A 16,998-nucleotide genomic window follows, 5' to 3' on the forward strand; every position below is an offset into this window, starting at 1 on the left:
GACACAGACCATGTCCCACGTGGGGCTCACAGTCTTATTCCCCATTTTACAGATGAGCTAACTGAGGCACAGGGAAGTTAAGTGACTTGCCCAAGGTCACACAGCAGCCAAGTGGCAGAGCTGGGATTAGAACCCAGGTCCTTCTGGCTTCCAGGCTGTTGCACTATCCAAAACGCCACGCGAGGAGAGCGTTGGCATGGTTACCAAAACAAATAAGCAAGACATCAATGAGAGGGAGACATGTTGGAGGTTTCGGAGAAAGATGTACCATTTATTTGTTAACGTTTCCACGGAACAGACAAGATGGCACAGTAACAGATTCACCATTCAACACCGAGTACCCAAGGGTGGGGTTAACATCTCACTTGCACTAACAAAACCATTCTGCAGTACTGAATCTCGCAACTTAAGAGAACTAGCTAGTAAATCTAAACGGCTCCCCGCCCACAGAAACCTTGTTTTTCCACCCTTCCGTCTTTCACCACCTTCAATCTGAGCCGTTCTTGGAAACCATTCTCTGTTCACTGGGTTTCCGGTGGTGTTTCCTTTACCCAGGGCACATGTGCAAAGAATGAAACCATGCAGTGATCGTCGTCCCTGTCCTTTGCAAGTGCGAGGCCTGTTTTGGTGGAAGGAAGGACGGCTCGAACAGACACCAAGTGAGAGAGGACTAAACGGTCGTTCTTATAAACAGCTCAAACCTTCTACACGTGGAAACTACGGGTCATTTTACCTCCCCCCTACGCCTCTCTTTCCCCATCTGAGATTCACTTCGCCCTCTCCTTATCTCCCCTGCTCTGCTCAAAGGCCGCCTTGCGTTCCTCCTCTTCGGGGATGAAGACGCTCACGGTGAAATCACTTGTTTCGGTACCGTATTTGTTTTTCACCACCAGGCTGTATTTCCCGGAGTCGGCGGCACTGATGGCAGTGATGGCGAAGTAAGCCGTCTTCCCGGACTCGAATTTCAGGTTACAGTGCTCATCTGAGGTCAGTACTTTTTCATTCTTCAACCAGGAAATTTCAGGTACGGGTTCCCCCCAGAGATTGCACGTAAGGTTAAGGGACTGCAGAAAAGATAGGGAAATGGGGAGACCGGAGGAAACCACCAACAGTTATCAGAGTTTAAGTAAAGGACTATTCCAAAGTTTTCCTTTACCCCTCTATAATCATGGGTTGAAAGGATGCCCTTAATTCTTTAGACCAATTATTGTTTGCCAGTAAATCACTCTGTGCATGAAATGTGCTCACCTCCTATGTTATGGGGGTGTTTGTTAAGCGCTTACTATGTGCCAGGCACCTTACTAAGCACTGGGATGGGTACAGTCAAATTGGATGGAATTTATTTATTTTACTTGTACCTATCTATTCTATTTATTTTACTTTGTTAGTATGTTTGGTTTTGTTCTCTGTCTCCCCCTTCTAGACTGTGAGCCCACTGTTGGGTAGGGACTGTCTCTATATGTTGCCAGCTTGTACATCCCAAGCGCTTAGTACAGTGCTCTGCACACAGTAAGTGCTCAATAAATACGATTGATTGATTGATTGATTGGTTGATTGATTGGACCCACAGCTGATGTCTCCATGGGGCTCACAGTCTTAATCCCCGTTTCACAGGTGAAATAACTGAGCCCTTCTAGACTATGAGCCCATTGTTGGGTAGGGACTGTCTCTATATGTTGCCAACTTATACTTTCCAAGCGCTTAGTACAGTGCTCTGCACACAGTAAGTGCTCAATAAATATGATTGAATGAATGAACTGAGGCAAAGAGAAGTGAAGTGACTTGCCCAAGGGCACATGGTGGGAAAGTAGCAGAGACATGTTGATAGATCTGGAAACCTGCCCCTGGATTCTGGATCAAATCTGGGTCTTGGGGTGTGAGGGAACTGAGGCACAGGAGCCCCCATGCACAGGCCTAGGAGTCAGAAGGACGTAAATTCTAATCCACCACTTATCTGCTGTGTGACCTTGGACAGGTCACTTCACTTCTCTGTGCCTCAGTTCCCTCATCTGTAAAATGGGGGTTAAGAATGTGAGCCCCATAGGGGACAAGGACTGTGTCCAACCAGATTAGCTTGTATCTACCTCAGTGCTTAGAGCAGTGTTTGACACATAGTAATTGCTTAACAAAAACCATCATCGTTACCTTTTATTGCATACCAAGTGGAAGGTCTGGTCTCTGAAATTCAGCTTCCACTAAAACCGGAGACCCTGACAATTCCTTCATGCCTGAGCATGAAGCGCTTAGTACAGTGCTCTGCACACAGTAAGCGCTCAAAAAATACGATTGATTGATTGATTGCTTGAGGACCCTTGCATTTGAAGATATGTTTAATGCAATCCCCCGTCTCTCTCCAGCCTCGCTTTTATCATCATCATCATCATCAATCGTATTTATTGAGCGCTTACTGTGTGCAGAGCACTGTACTAAGCGCTTGGGAAGTACAGATTGGCAACATATAGAGACAGTCCCAACCCCACAGTGGGCTCACAGTCTAAAAGGGGGAGACAGAGAACAAAACCAAACATACTAACAAAATGAAATAAATAGAATAGATATGTACAAGTAAAATAAATAAATAAATGGAGTAATAAATATGTACAAACATATATACATATATAGAGGTGCTGTGGGGAAGGGAAGGAGGTAAGATGGGCGGGATGGAGAGGGGGATGAGGGGGAGAGGAAGGAAGGGTCTCAACCTTATAACCTCCTACTAATCTCTTGGTGGAACGTGAAATTTCTGTTGCCAGTGAAAGATCTCAGTTCTATTATGAAGCACCACAGCAATATCTCAGAGTAATATTGAGAAACAACATGGCTTAGTAGATAGAGCATGGGCCCGGGAGTCAGAAGGATGTGAGTTCTAATTCCGACTCAGTCGCTTGTCTGCTGTGTGACCTTGGGCAAGTCACAGAACTTGTCTGTGCCTCAGTTTCCTCATCTATAAAATGGGAATTAAGATTGTGAGCTCTTTTGTGGGACAGGGACTGAGTCCAACCCGATTATCTTGTATCTACCCTAGCTTTTAGAACAGTGCTTAGTACTTAACAAATACCACAGTTATTATTATTATTATTACTGGCTACTTCAAATAACACAACAGACTTGGGGAAGCAGAGTGGTCTAATGAATAGAGCACGGGACTGGGAGTCAGAGGACCTGGGTTCTAATAACAGTTCTGCCATTTGTCTGCTGTGTGACCTTGGGCAAGTTACTTCACCTTCTCAGGGCCTCAGTTCCCTCATCTATTCATTCTTTCATTCAATCATATTTATTGAGCACTTACTGTGTGCAGAGCACTGTACTAAGCTCTTAGGAAGTACAAGTTGGCAACATATAGAGATGGTCATCATCATCATCATCATCAATCGTATTTATTGAGCGCTTACTGTGTGCAGAGCACTGTACTAAGCGCTTGGGAAGTACAAGTTGGCAACATATAGAGACAGTCGCTACCCAACAGTGGGCTCACAGTCTAAAAGGGGGAGACAGAGAACAAAACCAAACATACTAACAAAATAAAATAAATAGAATAGATATGTACAATTAAAATAAATAAATAAATAGAGTAATAAATATGTACAAACATATATACATATATACGGGCTCACTGTGCTGGGGTAGATACAAGATAATTGGGTTGGACTCAGTTTATCCAGGTTGGACACAGTCCTCATCCTGCATGGGGCTCTCCGTCTAGTAAGGAAGGAGTAGGATTTAATCCCCATTTTACTGATGAGGAAATTGAGGCCCAGAGAAGGGAAGTGACTTGCCCAGGGTCACACAGTGGATAAGTGGCAGAGCCGGGATTAGAACCCAGGGCCTCCAACTCCCAGGCCCTGCTCTTTCTGCTGGGCCACACTGCTTCTCCTAGGTTATAGATTGGTTCCATTATTGCTGTTCTTAGAGAAGCACCATGGAGTCAGAAGAGACTTCAAGAGGTCACTTAATACAGCACCTGCCAATTATTTCTTCCAGACAAACATCTGTTCTCAGCTCCACATTGTCAAGGTCCGACATTTTGTATTAAAATTTAGTTTGCTTCATATTTACCGATCCATTCTAATTGTCAAGGTCCGACATTTTGTACTAAAATTTAGTTTGCTTCATATTTACCGATCCATTCTAACTGTCAAGGTCCAACATTTTGTACTAAAATTTAGTTTGCTTCATATTTACCATCCCATTCTACAGCTCGGGCTAGCATCAGTCTGAAATTACACTTGACTGAGCTAGGAAACATATACAGAGCACGTGAGAAATAATAGAGAATCACATTTTAATGACCTGTAACCCAGTTGTAATGATGACAAGAGATGCTTGGTGAGCCCAAGTCAAAATACCACAGATTTTTTTCTCCCTTCTTTACCTGATAACACGCCCTCCTGGATTTTTTAAACTCTCAGGAAGAAAAATATAAGCCATACTAGGAGGCTGGTTAATAATGAAGGCATTTGTTAAGCGCTTACTACGTGCAAAGCACTGTTCTAAGCACTGGGGGGATACAAGGTGATCAGGTTATCCCACACGGGGCTCACAGTCTTTATCCCCATTTTAAAGATGACGTAACTGAGGCTCAGAGATGTTAAGTGACTTGCCCAAGGTCACCCAGCTGACGTGGCAGAGTTGGGATTAGAACCCATGACCTCTGACTCCCAAGCCTGTGCTCCTTCCACTGAGCCACACTGCTACTGTTTGATTTTGAACCTGTCTTTTAGATTCTGTTTATCTCGATAAGTAAAAATAGGAAAAAAAAACCCAAATCCCCAAATATTTAAGAAACCATAGTCTGCAAAACTCCCATGAACTATCTAAAGGAAAAGCACGTCACTGTAGGCAGACCTATAAAATGGAGGAATTGGGAAAGCGCACAGGCCTGGGAGCCAAGAGCCCCTGTGTTCTAAGCCCAGCTCTGGCACTTGCCTGCGATGTGACCTTGGGTGAGTCATTTCCCTGGACCACAGTGTCCTCATCTGTAAAATGGGGAATGGATATCGCTTCACCCTCCCCCTTAGATGTGGGGGACAGGGCCTGTGTTCACTTTGATTATCTGGCCTCTCCCCTGGGGCCAAGGACAGGGCTTGTCATACAGTAAGCACTTAACAAATCCCAGAATGATTATTCTTATTACTCTGAAGGAAGAGAGGGGAACATGATAAATCGGGAAGAGACACGGTTTCAATATCTGGGTCAAGAGAATCTTATACTTTACCTTGCCTTCCTGGATGGTCACGACATCAGGTAAACCTCCCATGACCCGAGCACGATCTGCAAACATAAATATTGGCATCAGAGTCCGAAAGTCATCTCCACCATCTCCTTTTCTGAGTGAGTTTCTCTGCCTCCCTCTTGGTCAGAAACTTCACCATTGGCTTAAGGCATTCAGTCACCTTGTCCCCTCCTACCTCACCTCGCCACTCTCCCACTAAAACCCAGCCTGTACACTTTGCTCCTCTAATGCTAAACTACTCACTGAACCTCCATCTCGTCTAGCCCGCTGCCTATCTCTTGCCCACATCCTCCCTCTGTCCTGGAATGCCCTCCCGCCTCATTTCTGACAGAAGATCACTCTCTTCCCTTTCAAAGCCTTACTGAAGGCCCGTCTCCTCCAAGAGGCCTTCCCTGCCTAAACCCTCCTTTCTTCTTCTCCCATTCCCTTCTCTGTCACCTTTGCACTCTGATTTACACCCATTATTCACCCCTCCCTCTTCCCCACAGCACTTATGTCCATCTCCTTTATCTATTTATTTATATTAATGTCTGTCTCTTCCTCTAGACTGTAAGCTAGTTGTGAACAGGCGACATGCTTAGTGACTCTGTTGTATTGTACTATTCCAAGGGCTTAGTACAGTGCTCTGCACACGGTAAGCTCTCAATAAATACCATTGATTGATGGATGGATGGATTGGTCCCTTAACATGGTTTTTATCAATTGTCTTCGATGGTAAAATGAGGAAGGCCATCATGTCATGTCCTGTTTTGGCTTCCTGGACCTCACCCCAGAGTACAAACTGACACATAGCTCACAATCTTAGAGAACCACAGGACCTCACTGGTTTCTGATCACTGACCACCTCCACATCTTCTGAACTTCTGGCTCTGGGTTGAAATGGCTTCTGAGTGGCTAAAGTTCCCCACGGTGGCACCTAGACTGTAAGCTCATTATGGGCAGCGAATGTGTCTGTTTACTGTTGTACTGTACTCTCTCAAGCACTGAGTACGGTTCTCTGCACACAGTAAGTGCTCAGGAAATACAATTGACTGAATGAATGAATCTAGATTGATCTGCCCCATTCTTGACTTCCTGAGTTCAAAGATTGTTGGATCCTTTCATTCATTCAATCATCTTTATTGAGTGCTCACTGTGTGCAGAGCACTGTACTAAGTGCTTGGGAAGAACAAGTCGGCAACAAAGAGAGACGGTCCCTACCCAACAACGGGCTCACAGTCTAGAAGGGGGAGACAGACCACAAAACAAAACATGTAGACAGGTGTCAAATCATCAGAACAAATAGAATTATAGATATATGCACATCATTAATAATAATAATGGCATTTATTAAGTGCTCACTATGTGCAAAGCACTGTTCTAAGCACTGGGGAGGTTACAAAGTGATCCGGTTGTCCCACGGGGGGCTCACAGTCTTAATCCCCATTTTACAGATGAGGTAACGGAGGCACAGAGAAGTGAAGTGACTTGCCCAAAGTCACACAGCTGACTAGTGGAGGAGCTGGGATTTGAACCCATGACCTCTGACTCCAAAGCCCAGGCTCTTTCCACTGATCCACGCTGCTTCTCTGGTGATCATTATTCACCTTTATTGGTGCTGGGGGGCAAGACCGGCCGAGTGTGCAGCCATTACCAAAATAAACAGAATAGTAAATATGCACAAGTAAAATAGAGTAATAAATCTGTACAAATATGTACAAGTGCCGTGGTGAGGGGAAGGAGGTGGGGCTGGGGGGATGGGGAGGAGGAGAGGAAAAAGGGGGCTCCATCTGGGAAGGCCTCCTGGAGGAGGTGAGCTCTCAGTAGGGCTTTGAAGGGAGGAAGAGAGCTAGCTTGGCAGATGTGCGGAGGGAGGACATTCCAGGCCAGGGGAAGGACGTGGGCCGGGGGTCGACGGTCGGAAGGGCGAGACGAGGTACAGTGAGGAGGTTAGTGGTGGCAGAGGAGCGGAAGGTGTGGGCTTGGCTGTAGAAGGAGAGAAGGGAGGTGAGGTAGGAGGGGGTGAGGTGATGGAGAGCCTTGAAGCTGAGAGTGAGGAGTTTTTGCTTGATTCATAGGTTGACAGGCAGCCACTGGAGATTTTTGAGGAGGGAAGTAATATGCCCAGAGCGTTTCTGTACAGAGATAATCCGGGCACCAGGGTGAAGTATAGACTGAAGTGGGGAGAGACAGGAGGATGGGAGATCAGAGAGTAGGCCGATGCAGTAATCCAGTCGGGATAGGATGAGAGATTGAACCAGCAAGGTAGCGGTTTGGATGGAGAGGAAAGGGTGGATTTTGGCGATGTTGTGGAGGTGAGACCGGCAGGTTTTGGTGACAGATTGGATGTGTGGGGTGAACAAGAGAGCGGAGTCGAGGATGACACCAAGTTTCCAGGCTTGTGAGACGGGAAGGATGGTAGTGCCATCTACAGTGACGGGAAAGTCAGGGAGAGGGCAGAGTTTGGGAGGGAAGATAAGGAGGTGGGTTATGGTGGGAGGGACTGAGGGGGCAGGGAAGGACCCTTCCTCCTACAACCTGTGTTATACCTTTGGAAGCTTCCATTTATTCTGCCCTCTACAATGGAAGCTCGTTGAGGTTAGGGAATGTGTCTACCAACTCTACTATTACATTGTGCTCCCCCTCCCATTCCCTTACTGTGGGGGTTCCCCAAGGTTCAGTTCTTGGTCCCCTTCTGTTCTCGATCTACACGCACTCCCTTGGTGACCTCATTCGCTCCCACGGCTTCTACTATCATCTCTACACTGATGACACCCAAATCTACATCTCCACCCCTGCTCTCTCCCCCTCTCTCCAGGCTCGCATCTCCTCCTCCCTTCAGGACATCTCCATCTGGATGTCTGCCCGCCATTTAAAACTCAACATGTCCACGACTGAACTCCTTGTCTTCCCTCCCAAACCCTGCCCTCTCCCTGACTTTCCCATCTCTGTTGACGGCACTACCATCCTTCCCGTCTCACAAGCCCGCAACCTTGGAGTCATCCTTGACTCCACTCTCTCATTCACCCCTCACATCCAAGCCCTCACCAAAACCTGCCGGTCTCAGCTCCGCAACATTGCCAAGATCCGCCCTTTCCTCTCCATCCAAACCGCTACCCTGCTCGTTCAAGCTCTCATCCTATCCCGTCTGGACTACTGCATCAGCCTTCTCTCTGATCTCCCATCCTCGTGTTTCTCCCCACTTCAATCCATACTTCATGCTGCTGCCTGGATTGTCTTTGTCCAGAAACGCTCTGGGCCTGTTACTCCTCTCCTCAAAAATCTCCAGTGGCTACCAATCAATCTGCGCATCAGGCAGAAACTCCTCACCCTGGGCTTCAAGGCTGTCCATCACCTCGCCCCCTCCTACGTCACCTCCCTTCTCTCCTTCTCCAGCCCAGCCCGCACCCTCCGCTCCTCCGCTGCTAATCTCCTCACCATCCCTCGTTCTTGCCTGTCCCGCCGTCGACCCCCGGCCCACGTCCTCCCCGGGGCCTGGAATGCCCTCCCTCTGCCCACCCGCCAAGCTAGCTCTCTTCCTCCCTTCAAGGCCCTACTGAGAGCTCAGCTCCTCCAGGAGGCCTTCCCAGACTGAGCCCCCTCCTTCCTCTCCCCCTCTCTCCCTCTCCATCCCCCCGTTTTACCTCCTTCCCTTCCCCACAGCACCTGTATATATGTACATATGTTTGTACATACTTATTACTCTATTTATTTGTTTATTATTTTATTTTACTTGTACATATCTATTATTTATTTTATTTTGTTAATATGTTTTGTTTTGTTGTCTGTCTCCCCCTTCTAGACTGTGAGCCCACTGTTGGGTAGGGACTGTCTCTATATGTTGCCAACTTGTACTTCCCAAGCACTTAGTCCAGTGCTCTGCACACAGTAAGCGCTCAATAAATACGATTGATTAATTGATTGACTTTCCCAGAGTTTAGTTCAGTGCTCCGCACACAGTCGGCACTCAAAAAATGCCACTGATTGACTGACTGATCAGCAGAATAGCGACCTATTTGCTCTCTAGCGAGCCACCTACAATATTTCATCTGTGAACGCCATGTGAGACCGGGATTGCGTCCAACCTGATTGACTTAAGTGCTTAGTACAGTGCTCTGCACATAGTAAGCGCTCAATAAATACGATTGATGATGACTTGCCTCTACCTCAGAGGTTCATGCGGTGCTTGACACAAAGCAAGCACTTAACAAATACCATAAAAATGCACAGAACCAGTGCTTAGAACAGTGCTTGGCACACAGGAAGCGCTTAACGAATACCATCATTATTACTTCCAACACCCTCAACCTGCCAGGTGTTTGGGATCCTATGGACACTGGAGGACCCAACCCAAGCTGATTCTTGGGGGGTCCAGGACAGCTCTGAAGAACCTGCCCGGGAAGCCCCCCAAACCGACTGAACTAGCGCTTAGTACAGTGCTCTGCACACAGTAAGCGCTTAATAAATATGATCAAATGAACTAAGATTCCCCCCCAATGTTGTCTCAAGCCCCTGACAAAGAGGCTAGCGAGCACAGGCCTTGGAGTCAGATCGATCTGGGTTCAAATCCTGACTCTGCCACTTTTCTGCTTTGTAATCTTGGGCAAGTCACTTAACTTCTCTGGGCCTCAGTTCCCTCATCTGTAAAATGGGGTTTAAGACTGTGAGGGACAGGGACTGTGTCCAATCTGATTAGCTTATATGTACCCCAGCGCTTAGAACAACGCTTGACACAGAGTAAGAGCTTAATAAATAGCACATTACTACTACCTCAACTTGCACTGTGGGGCTTCAAGTCAGACCAACGACATTTAGCAGCAGATAAAAACCAGCAAAATCAAAGAATAACCTCCATATAAAGGCCAAGGACAAATCACTTCGGAATTTGAATTGCTCCGTAAGGCTAGGCTAATTTTTCCTCAGTCAAAAATTACCATGTGGGATTTCTTTCCACAAAGCCATCTGGAGTGTGAAGGTTTTTGACTCCTGAGTCTAGAGGCTTAGTACACTGATGCTTCATCAATTTTGGTTTTGAAGCATCACTAATCTCTAATAATAATGATAAAAATAATAATGACATTTATTAAGTGCTATGTGCAAAGCACTGTTCTAAGCACTGGGGAGGTTACAAGGTGATCAGGTTGTCCCACAGGGTACTCACAGTCTTAATCCCCATTTTACAGATGAGGTAACCGAGGCACAGAGAAGTTAAGTGACTTGCCCAGTCACACAGCTGACAAGTGGTGGAGTCGGGATTTGAACTCATGACCTCTGACTCCAAAGCCCGTGTTCTTTTCCACTGAGCCCTGCTGCTTCTCTAGACCGTGAACCCACTGTGGGCAGGGAATGTCACTGTTTAGTGTTGTAGTGTACTTTCCCAAACGCTTAATACAGTGCTTCGCACACAGTAAGTACTCAATAAATACAATTGAACAAATAGAATACAGGCTTTGGTCGAGAGGGGTTTTAAAATACAAGTGATTGCATAAGCCACTCTCTTCCCAAGGTCCATCACACCTTCCCATTCTACAGTCATGAGGTGAAAATGAAAGTTACTTTCTGAACTATTAATGAAACCATGAGAAAGTGGTTGACTTACTTTTCTCGGCAACGGAAGCTTCCCTATAGTAGGAGGAAACAGAAAGAAAAAAGGAGTTTTAAGTTCATAAGTGGCTGTCTTTAAGCGGTTCACCTTAATCTCCTCAGCAAAATCTGGCTGCATAAGGGAAGATTAGAATTCCAACTCCTGCTTACTAAAATTAAAGCTCTTTAATGCTAAAAGCAAGGGAATAAAAACTCTTAGTTCCAGCCCAATTATCATATTCGAGTGACACTCGCTAGGTAAAGAACTTACTTTAATCTCTGGAATTCGGCAAAGGCTTCGTCATAGGCTTTAAACAAAAAGGAAAGAAGATGTTAAAATTTTCTCACAGACAACATTTTACACAGTTTTGGGTGTGCCCTGAAGCATGATCCATTCAACAGAGACTCAACTCGGAAAGCTTGAGTATCAATCAATCAATCAATCAATCAATCGTATTTATTGAGCGCTTACTATGTGCAGAGCACTGTACTAAGCGCTTGGGAAGTACAAATTGGCAACACATAGAGACAGTCCCTACCCAACAGTGGGCTCACAGTCTAAAAGGGGGAGACAGAGAACAGAACCAAACGTACCAACAAAATAAAATAAATAGGATAGAAATGTACAAGTAAGATAAATAAATAAATAAATAAATAGAGTAATAAATATGTACAACCATATATACATATATACAGGTGCTGTGGGGAAGGGAAGGAGGTAAGATGGGGGGATGGAGAGGGGGACGAGGGGGAGAGGAAGGAAGGGGCTCAGTCTGCGAAGGCCTCCTGGAGTATAAGAATTATACTCAGGGGGGAAGAAAACAGATTTTCTCTGAGGTTTACAGATAAAAAATGTTGTGTAAAAAGCAAAAAAGTCTTGACTGCAGGGAGGGACAAAAAGATTTTTTGTTCCTTTCCAGTACTTTCTAATAATGTGACTTTTAGAGATTTTTTTCCATTGTATTCTCCCAGGTGCTTAGTACAGTGCTCTGCATATAGTAAGCTCTCAATCAATACCACTGACTAATTGACTGGTTGTTCCCTTCACATGTGGCAGACCACTATTCTCATCATCTTCAAAGTCCTTTTAAAATCCCATCTCCCCCAGAAGTCTTTCCTGATTAACCTGTCATCTTCTCACCCTATTTCCTTCCCCACTGCGTCCTCTATGCACTTGAATTCTCACCCACTCTATTCTTAGAAACTCCACCCCATCACGTCCTTATCTTTCTACTCGGTTGCTACTTGTAATTTATTTTTGTGTCTATCTTCCCTGCTCTGTGAGGGCAAAGATTGTGCCAACTCATGCTGTACTCTCCCAAGTGCTTAGTATTGTGCTCCGCAATCATCATCATCATCAATCGTATTTATTGAGCGCTTACTATGTGCAGAGCACTGTACTAAGCACTTGGGAAGTACAAATTGGCAACATATAGAGACAGTCCCTACCCAACAGTGGGCTCACAGTCTGAAAGGGGGAGACAGAGAACAAAACCGAACATACTAACAAAATAAAATAAATAGAATAGATATGTACAAATAAAATAAATAAATAGAGTAATAAATATGTACAAACACATATACATATATACACCTGTATATATGTATACACTGATTGCATTTATTGAGCACTTACTATATGCAGAGCACTGTACTAAGTGGTTGGGAGAGAACAATACAACAGAGAAGCCGTGTGCCCTAGTGGATGGGTCTTGAAGTCAGAAGGACCTGTGTTCCAATCCAGGCTCTGCCACTTGTCTGCTGTGTGACCATGGGCAGGTTGCTTCACTTCTCTGGCCCTCAGTTCCCTCATCTGTAAAATGGGGACTAAGATTGTGAACCCCGTTTGGGACAGGGACTGTATCTGACCTGATTAACTTGTAACTACACCAGCGATTAGAATAGTGCCCAGTACATAATAATTGCTTAACAACCATTTATTTTATTTGTACATATCTATTCTATTTATTTTATTTTGTTAGTATGTTTGGTTTTGTTCTCTGTCTCCCCCTTTTAGACTGTGAGCCCACTGTTGGGTAGGGACTGTCTCTATATGTTGCCAATTTGTACTTCCCAAGCGCTTAGTACAGTACTCTGCACATAGTAAGCGCTCAATAAATACGATTGATGATGATGATGATGATAAAATAAAGTAGGCAGACACATCTCTTCCTCCCTTCAAGGCCCTGCTGAGAGCTCACCTCCTCCAGGAGGCCTTCCCAGACTGAGCCCCTTCCTTCCTCTCCCCCTCGTCCCCCTCTCCATCCCCCCATCTTACCTCCCTCCCTTCCCCACAGCACCTGTATATATGTATATATGTTTGTACATATTTTTTGACTCTATTTATTTATTTATTTATTTAATTTATTTGTACATATCTATTCTATTTATTTTATTTTGTTAGTATGTTTGGTCTCTGTCTCCCCCTTTTAGACTGTGAGCCCACTGTTGGGTAGGGACTGTCTCTATATGTTGCCAATTTGTACTTCCCAAGCGCTTAGTACAGTGCTCTGCACATAGTAAGCGCTCAATAAATACGATTGATGATGATGATGATGATCCCTGGCCCACAACGATCCCACAGCCTAGAGGGGAAGACAGATCTTAATATAAGCACTCCATAAATGCCACTGATGGATGGACTGTGAGCCCACTGTTGGGTAGGGACTGTCTCTATATGTTGCCAACTTGTACTTCCCAAGCGCTTAGTACAGTGCTCTGCACACAGTAAGTGCTCAATAAATACGATTGATTGATTGACTGATAGATTTAGACTCTTACCAGATCAGAGCCATCTCCCTCTCTGTGAATTTCACATCACCCTCTCCTTCGGTGCTTCTACCAAATGTCCGACTGAAAAGGACCCTCTGTTCTGTTCATTTGTTATAGTTTACCCAATAATAATAATGGCATTTATTAAGTGCTTACTATGTGCCAGGCACTGTACTAAGCGCTGGAGTAGATACAAGCAAAACGGGCAGGACACAGTCCCTGTCCCACATGGGGCTCCCAGTCTCAATCCCCATTTTACAGATGAGGTAACTGAGGCCCAGAGAAGTGAAGTGACTTCTGGTCACACAGCAGACAAGTGGCGGACCCAGAATTAGAACCCATGACCTTCTGACGCCCAGGCCTGGGCTCTATCCACTATGCCACGCTGCTCTGCACACAGTAATAATAATAATGATGATGGCATTTATTAAGTGCTTACTATGTGCAAAGCACTGTTCTAAGCGCTGGGGAGGTTACAAGGTGATCAGGTTGTCCCACGGGGGGCTCACAGTCTTAACCCCCATTTTCCAGATGAGGTAACTGGGGCACAGAGAAGTGAAGTGACTTGCCCAAAGTCACACAGCTGACAAGTGGCGGAGCTGGGATTCGAGCCCATGACCTCTGACTCCAAAGCCCGGGCTCATCATCATCATCAATCGTATTTATTGAGCGCTTACTGTGTGCAGAGCACTGTACTAAGCGCTTGGGAAGTACAAGTTGGCAACATATAGAGACAGTCCCTACCCAACAGTGGGCTCACATTCCACTGAGCCACACAGCGCTCAATAAATACACTGATTGATTGACGACTGCCATCCTCCTTGTGGAGGCTGTTAAAGCTAGTCCATTCAGTGAAGCCCAGAACTGGTCAGATGAGATCCTTGACTTGATGCCAAGGAATACCCTCACGTGGATTTTCAACGCAAACAATCCTATTGTCCAATCTGATAGGATCGCTCCAGGCAAAACCGAGCCAAGGGAATCCTGTTAAAGCAGGAACAACCAACTCCCTCTAGGAAAGAGAGAGCACCCTGGTTCTTCCAACTCACCATACTTCATAAAAGGTTCTATTTGAGGCCACCGAGATCCATCAATCTGGCTACATAATTTCCCCTTCAGTGAGTGGGAAGCAGTGTGGCTTAGGGGAAAGAGTCCAAGCCTAGAAGTAATTTCTTTATTTATATCAATGTCTGTCTCCTCCTTTAGACTGTAACCTTGATTGTGAGCACAGAGTGTGTCTGTTATATTGTATTCTCCCAAGCGCTTAGTACAGTGCTCTGACAACAGTAAGTGCTCAATAAATACCACTGACTGACTGACTAATCTATCAGAGAAGCAACCAGTTTAGTGGATAGAGCCTTGGGCCTGAAAGTCAGAGAATATGGATTCCAATCCCGGCTCTGCCACACGTCTGCTGGGTGACCTTGGGCAAGTCACGTCACTTCTCTTCCTCCCTTCAAGGCCCTACTGAGAGCTCACCTCCTCCAGGAGGCCTTCCCAGACTGAGCCCCTTCCTTCCTCTCCCCTTCGTCCCCCTCTCCATCTCCCCCAACTTACCTCCTTCCCTTCCCCACAGCACCTGCATATATGTATATATGTTTGTACATATTTATTACTCTATTTATTTATTTATTTATTTATTTATTTTACTTGTACATATCTATTCTATTTATTTTATTTTGTTAGTATGTTTGGTTTTGTTCTCTGTCTCCCCCTTTTAGACTGTGAGCCCACTGTTGGGTAGGGACTGTCTCTATATGTTGCCAACTTGTAGCTCCCAAGCGCTTAGTACAGTGCTCTGCACACAGTAAGCGCTCAATAAATACAGCTGATTGATTGATTGATTGATTGATTGATTCTCTGGTCCTCAGTTACCTCATCGGCAAAATGGGGATTAAGACTGTGACCCTTATGTGGGACCAGGACCGTGTCCAACCTGATTACATTGTATCTACTTCAGTGCTTAGAACAGTGCTTGGCACATTGTAAACACTTAACAAATGCCACAGTTTTGATTATTCATCCCAGCCTGCCCCTGGTCTGCTATGAGACCACGAGCAAATCACCTAAATTCTCTGTGCCTCAGTTCCCTTATCTTCAAAATGGGGATGAATAATAATTGTGGTATTTGTGAAACGCTCACTGTACTAACCGCTGGGGAGGATATAAGCAAATTGGGTTGATGATGATGATGATGGCATTTATTAAGCGCTTACTATGTGCAATGCACTGTTCTAAGTGCTGGGGAGATTACAAGGCGATCAGGTTGTCCCACGGGGGGCTCACAGTCTTCATCCCCATTTTACAGATGATGTAACTGAGGCACAGAGAAGTGAAGTGACTTGCCCAAAATCACACAGCTGACAACTGGCAGAGCCGGGATTTGAACCCATGAACTCTGACTCCAAAGCCCGGGCTCTTTCCATCATCAATCGTATTTATTGAGCGCTTACTATGTGCAGAGCACTGCACTATGTGCAGAGAGCTTTCCAGTGAGCTACGCTGCTTCTATGGGTTGGACATAGTCCCTGTCCCACATGGGACCCACAATTTCAATCCCAATTTTACAGCTGAGGTAACTAAGGCACAGAGAAGAGAAGTGATTTGCCCAAGGTCACACAGCAGACAAGTGGCAGAGGTGGAACTAGAACCCATGACATTTTGACTCCAGGCCTGGGCTCTCTCCACAACGCTATGCTGCTTGTGCGTCCCACATTGGACTTGGACTGCGTCCAACCTGATGATCTTGTATCTCCCCTAGCAATCGGTACAGTGCTTGGCACAAAGTAATCACAACCTGGCTTAGTGGCCCGGGCTTGGGAGTCAGAGGTCATGGGTTCTAATCCCGGCTCTGCCACTTATCAGCTGTGTGACTCTGGGCAAGTCACTTAACTCCTCTGTGCCTCAGTTCCCTCATCTGGAAAATGGGGATGAAGACTGTGAGCCCCACGTGGGACAACTTGATTACCTCGCATCTGCCCCAGCACTTAGAACAGTGCTTGGCACATAGTAAGCGCTTAACAAATACCATTATTATTATAATTATTTTTATGATTGATAAGAAATACCATTAAAAAATGCAGTGGGAAGCTGCATGTCGGTTTTTTACCTCGTCCAGAAAGTTCTACTGTCTTCTGATGGCCAGTTTTGCCGTCAAAGAGCTCCATAACAGTGCTTGGCACATAGTAAGTGCTTAACAAATACCATTATTATTATAATTATTTTTATGATTAATAAGAAATACCATTAAAAAATGCAGTGGGAAGCTGCATGTCGGTTTTTTACCTCGTCCAGAAAGTTCTACTGTCTTCTGATGGCCAGTTTTGCCGTCAAAGAGCTCCATCACAGTGCTTGGCACATAGTAAGCGCTTAACAAATACCATTATTATTATAATTATTTTTATGATTAATGAGAAATACCATTAAAAAAT

General features: G+C 45.3%; 1 protein-coding gene across 1 annotated transcript in view; it reads right to left on the reverse strand.

Moving 5' to 3' along the window:
* Nucleotides 1–243: 243 nt before the first annotated feature.
* The window catches only part of MYOM1 (myomesin 1), a 215,926-nt gene continuing 199,171 nt past the window's right edge, over nucleotides 244–16,998 (reverse strand). Inside the window, exons 35-38 of the mRNA XM_038746922.1 lie at nucleotides 11,067–11,103; nucleotides 10,812–10,834; nucleotides 5,216–5,271; nucleotides 244–1,064 (exon numbers count right to left, since the gene is read on the reverse strand). Of these exons, the coding sequence (XP_038602850.1) occupies nucleotides 768–1,064; nucleotides 5,216–5,271; nucleotides 10,812–10,834; nucleotides 11,067–11,103 (413 nt within the window). The 3' untranslated portion in view covers nucleotides 244–767. The remainder of the gene's footprint in view (nucleotides 1,065–5,215; nucleotides 5,272–10,811; nucleotides 10,835–11,066; nucleotides 11,104–16,998) is intronic.

This window comes from Tachyglossus aculeatus, chromosome 5, assembly GCF_015852505.1.
Source record: "Tachyglossus aculeatus isolate mTacAcu1 chromosome 5, mTacAcu1.pri, whole genome shotgun sequence".
Taxonomy (NCBI): Eukaryota; Metazoa; Chordata; class Mammalia; order Monotremata; family Tachyglossidae; genus Tachyglossus; species Tachyglossus aculeatus.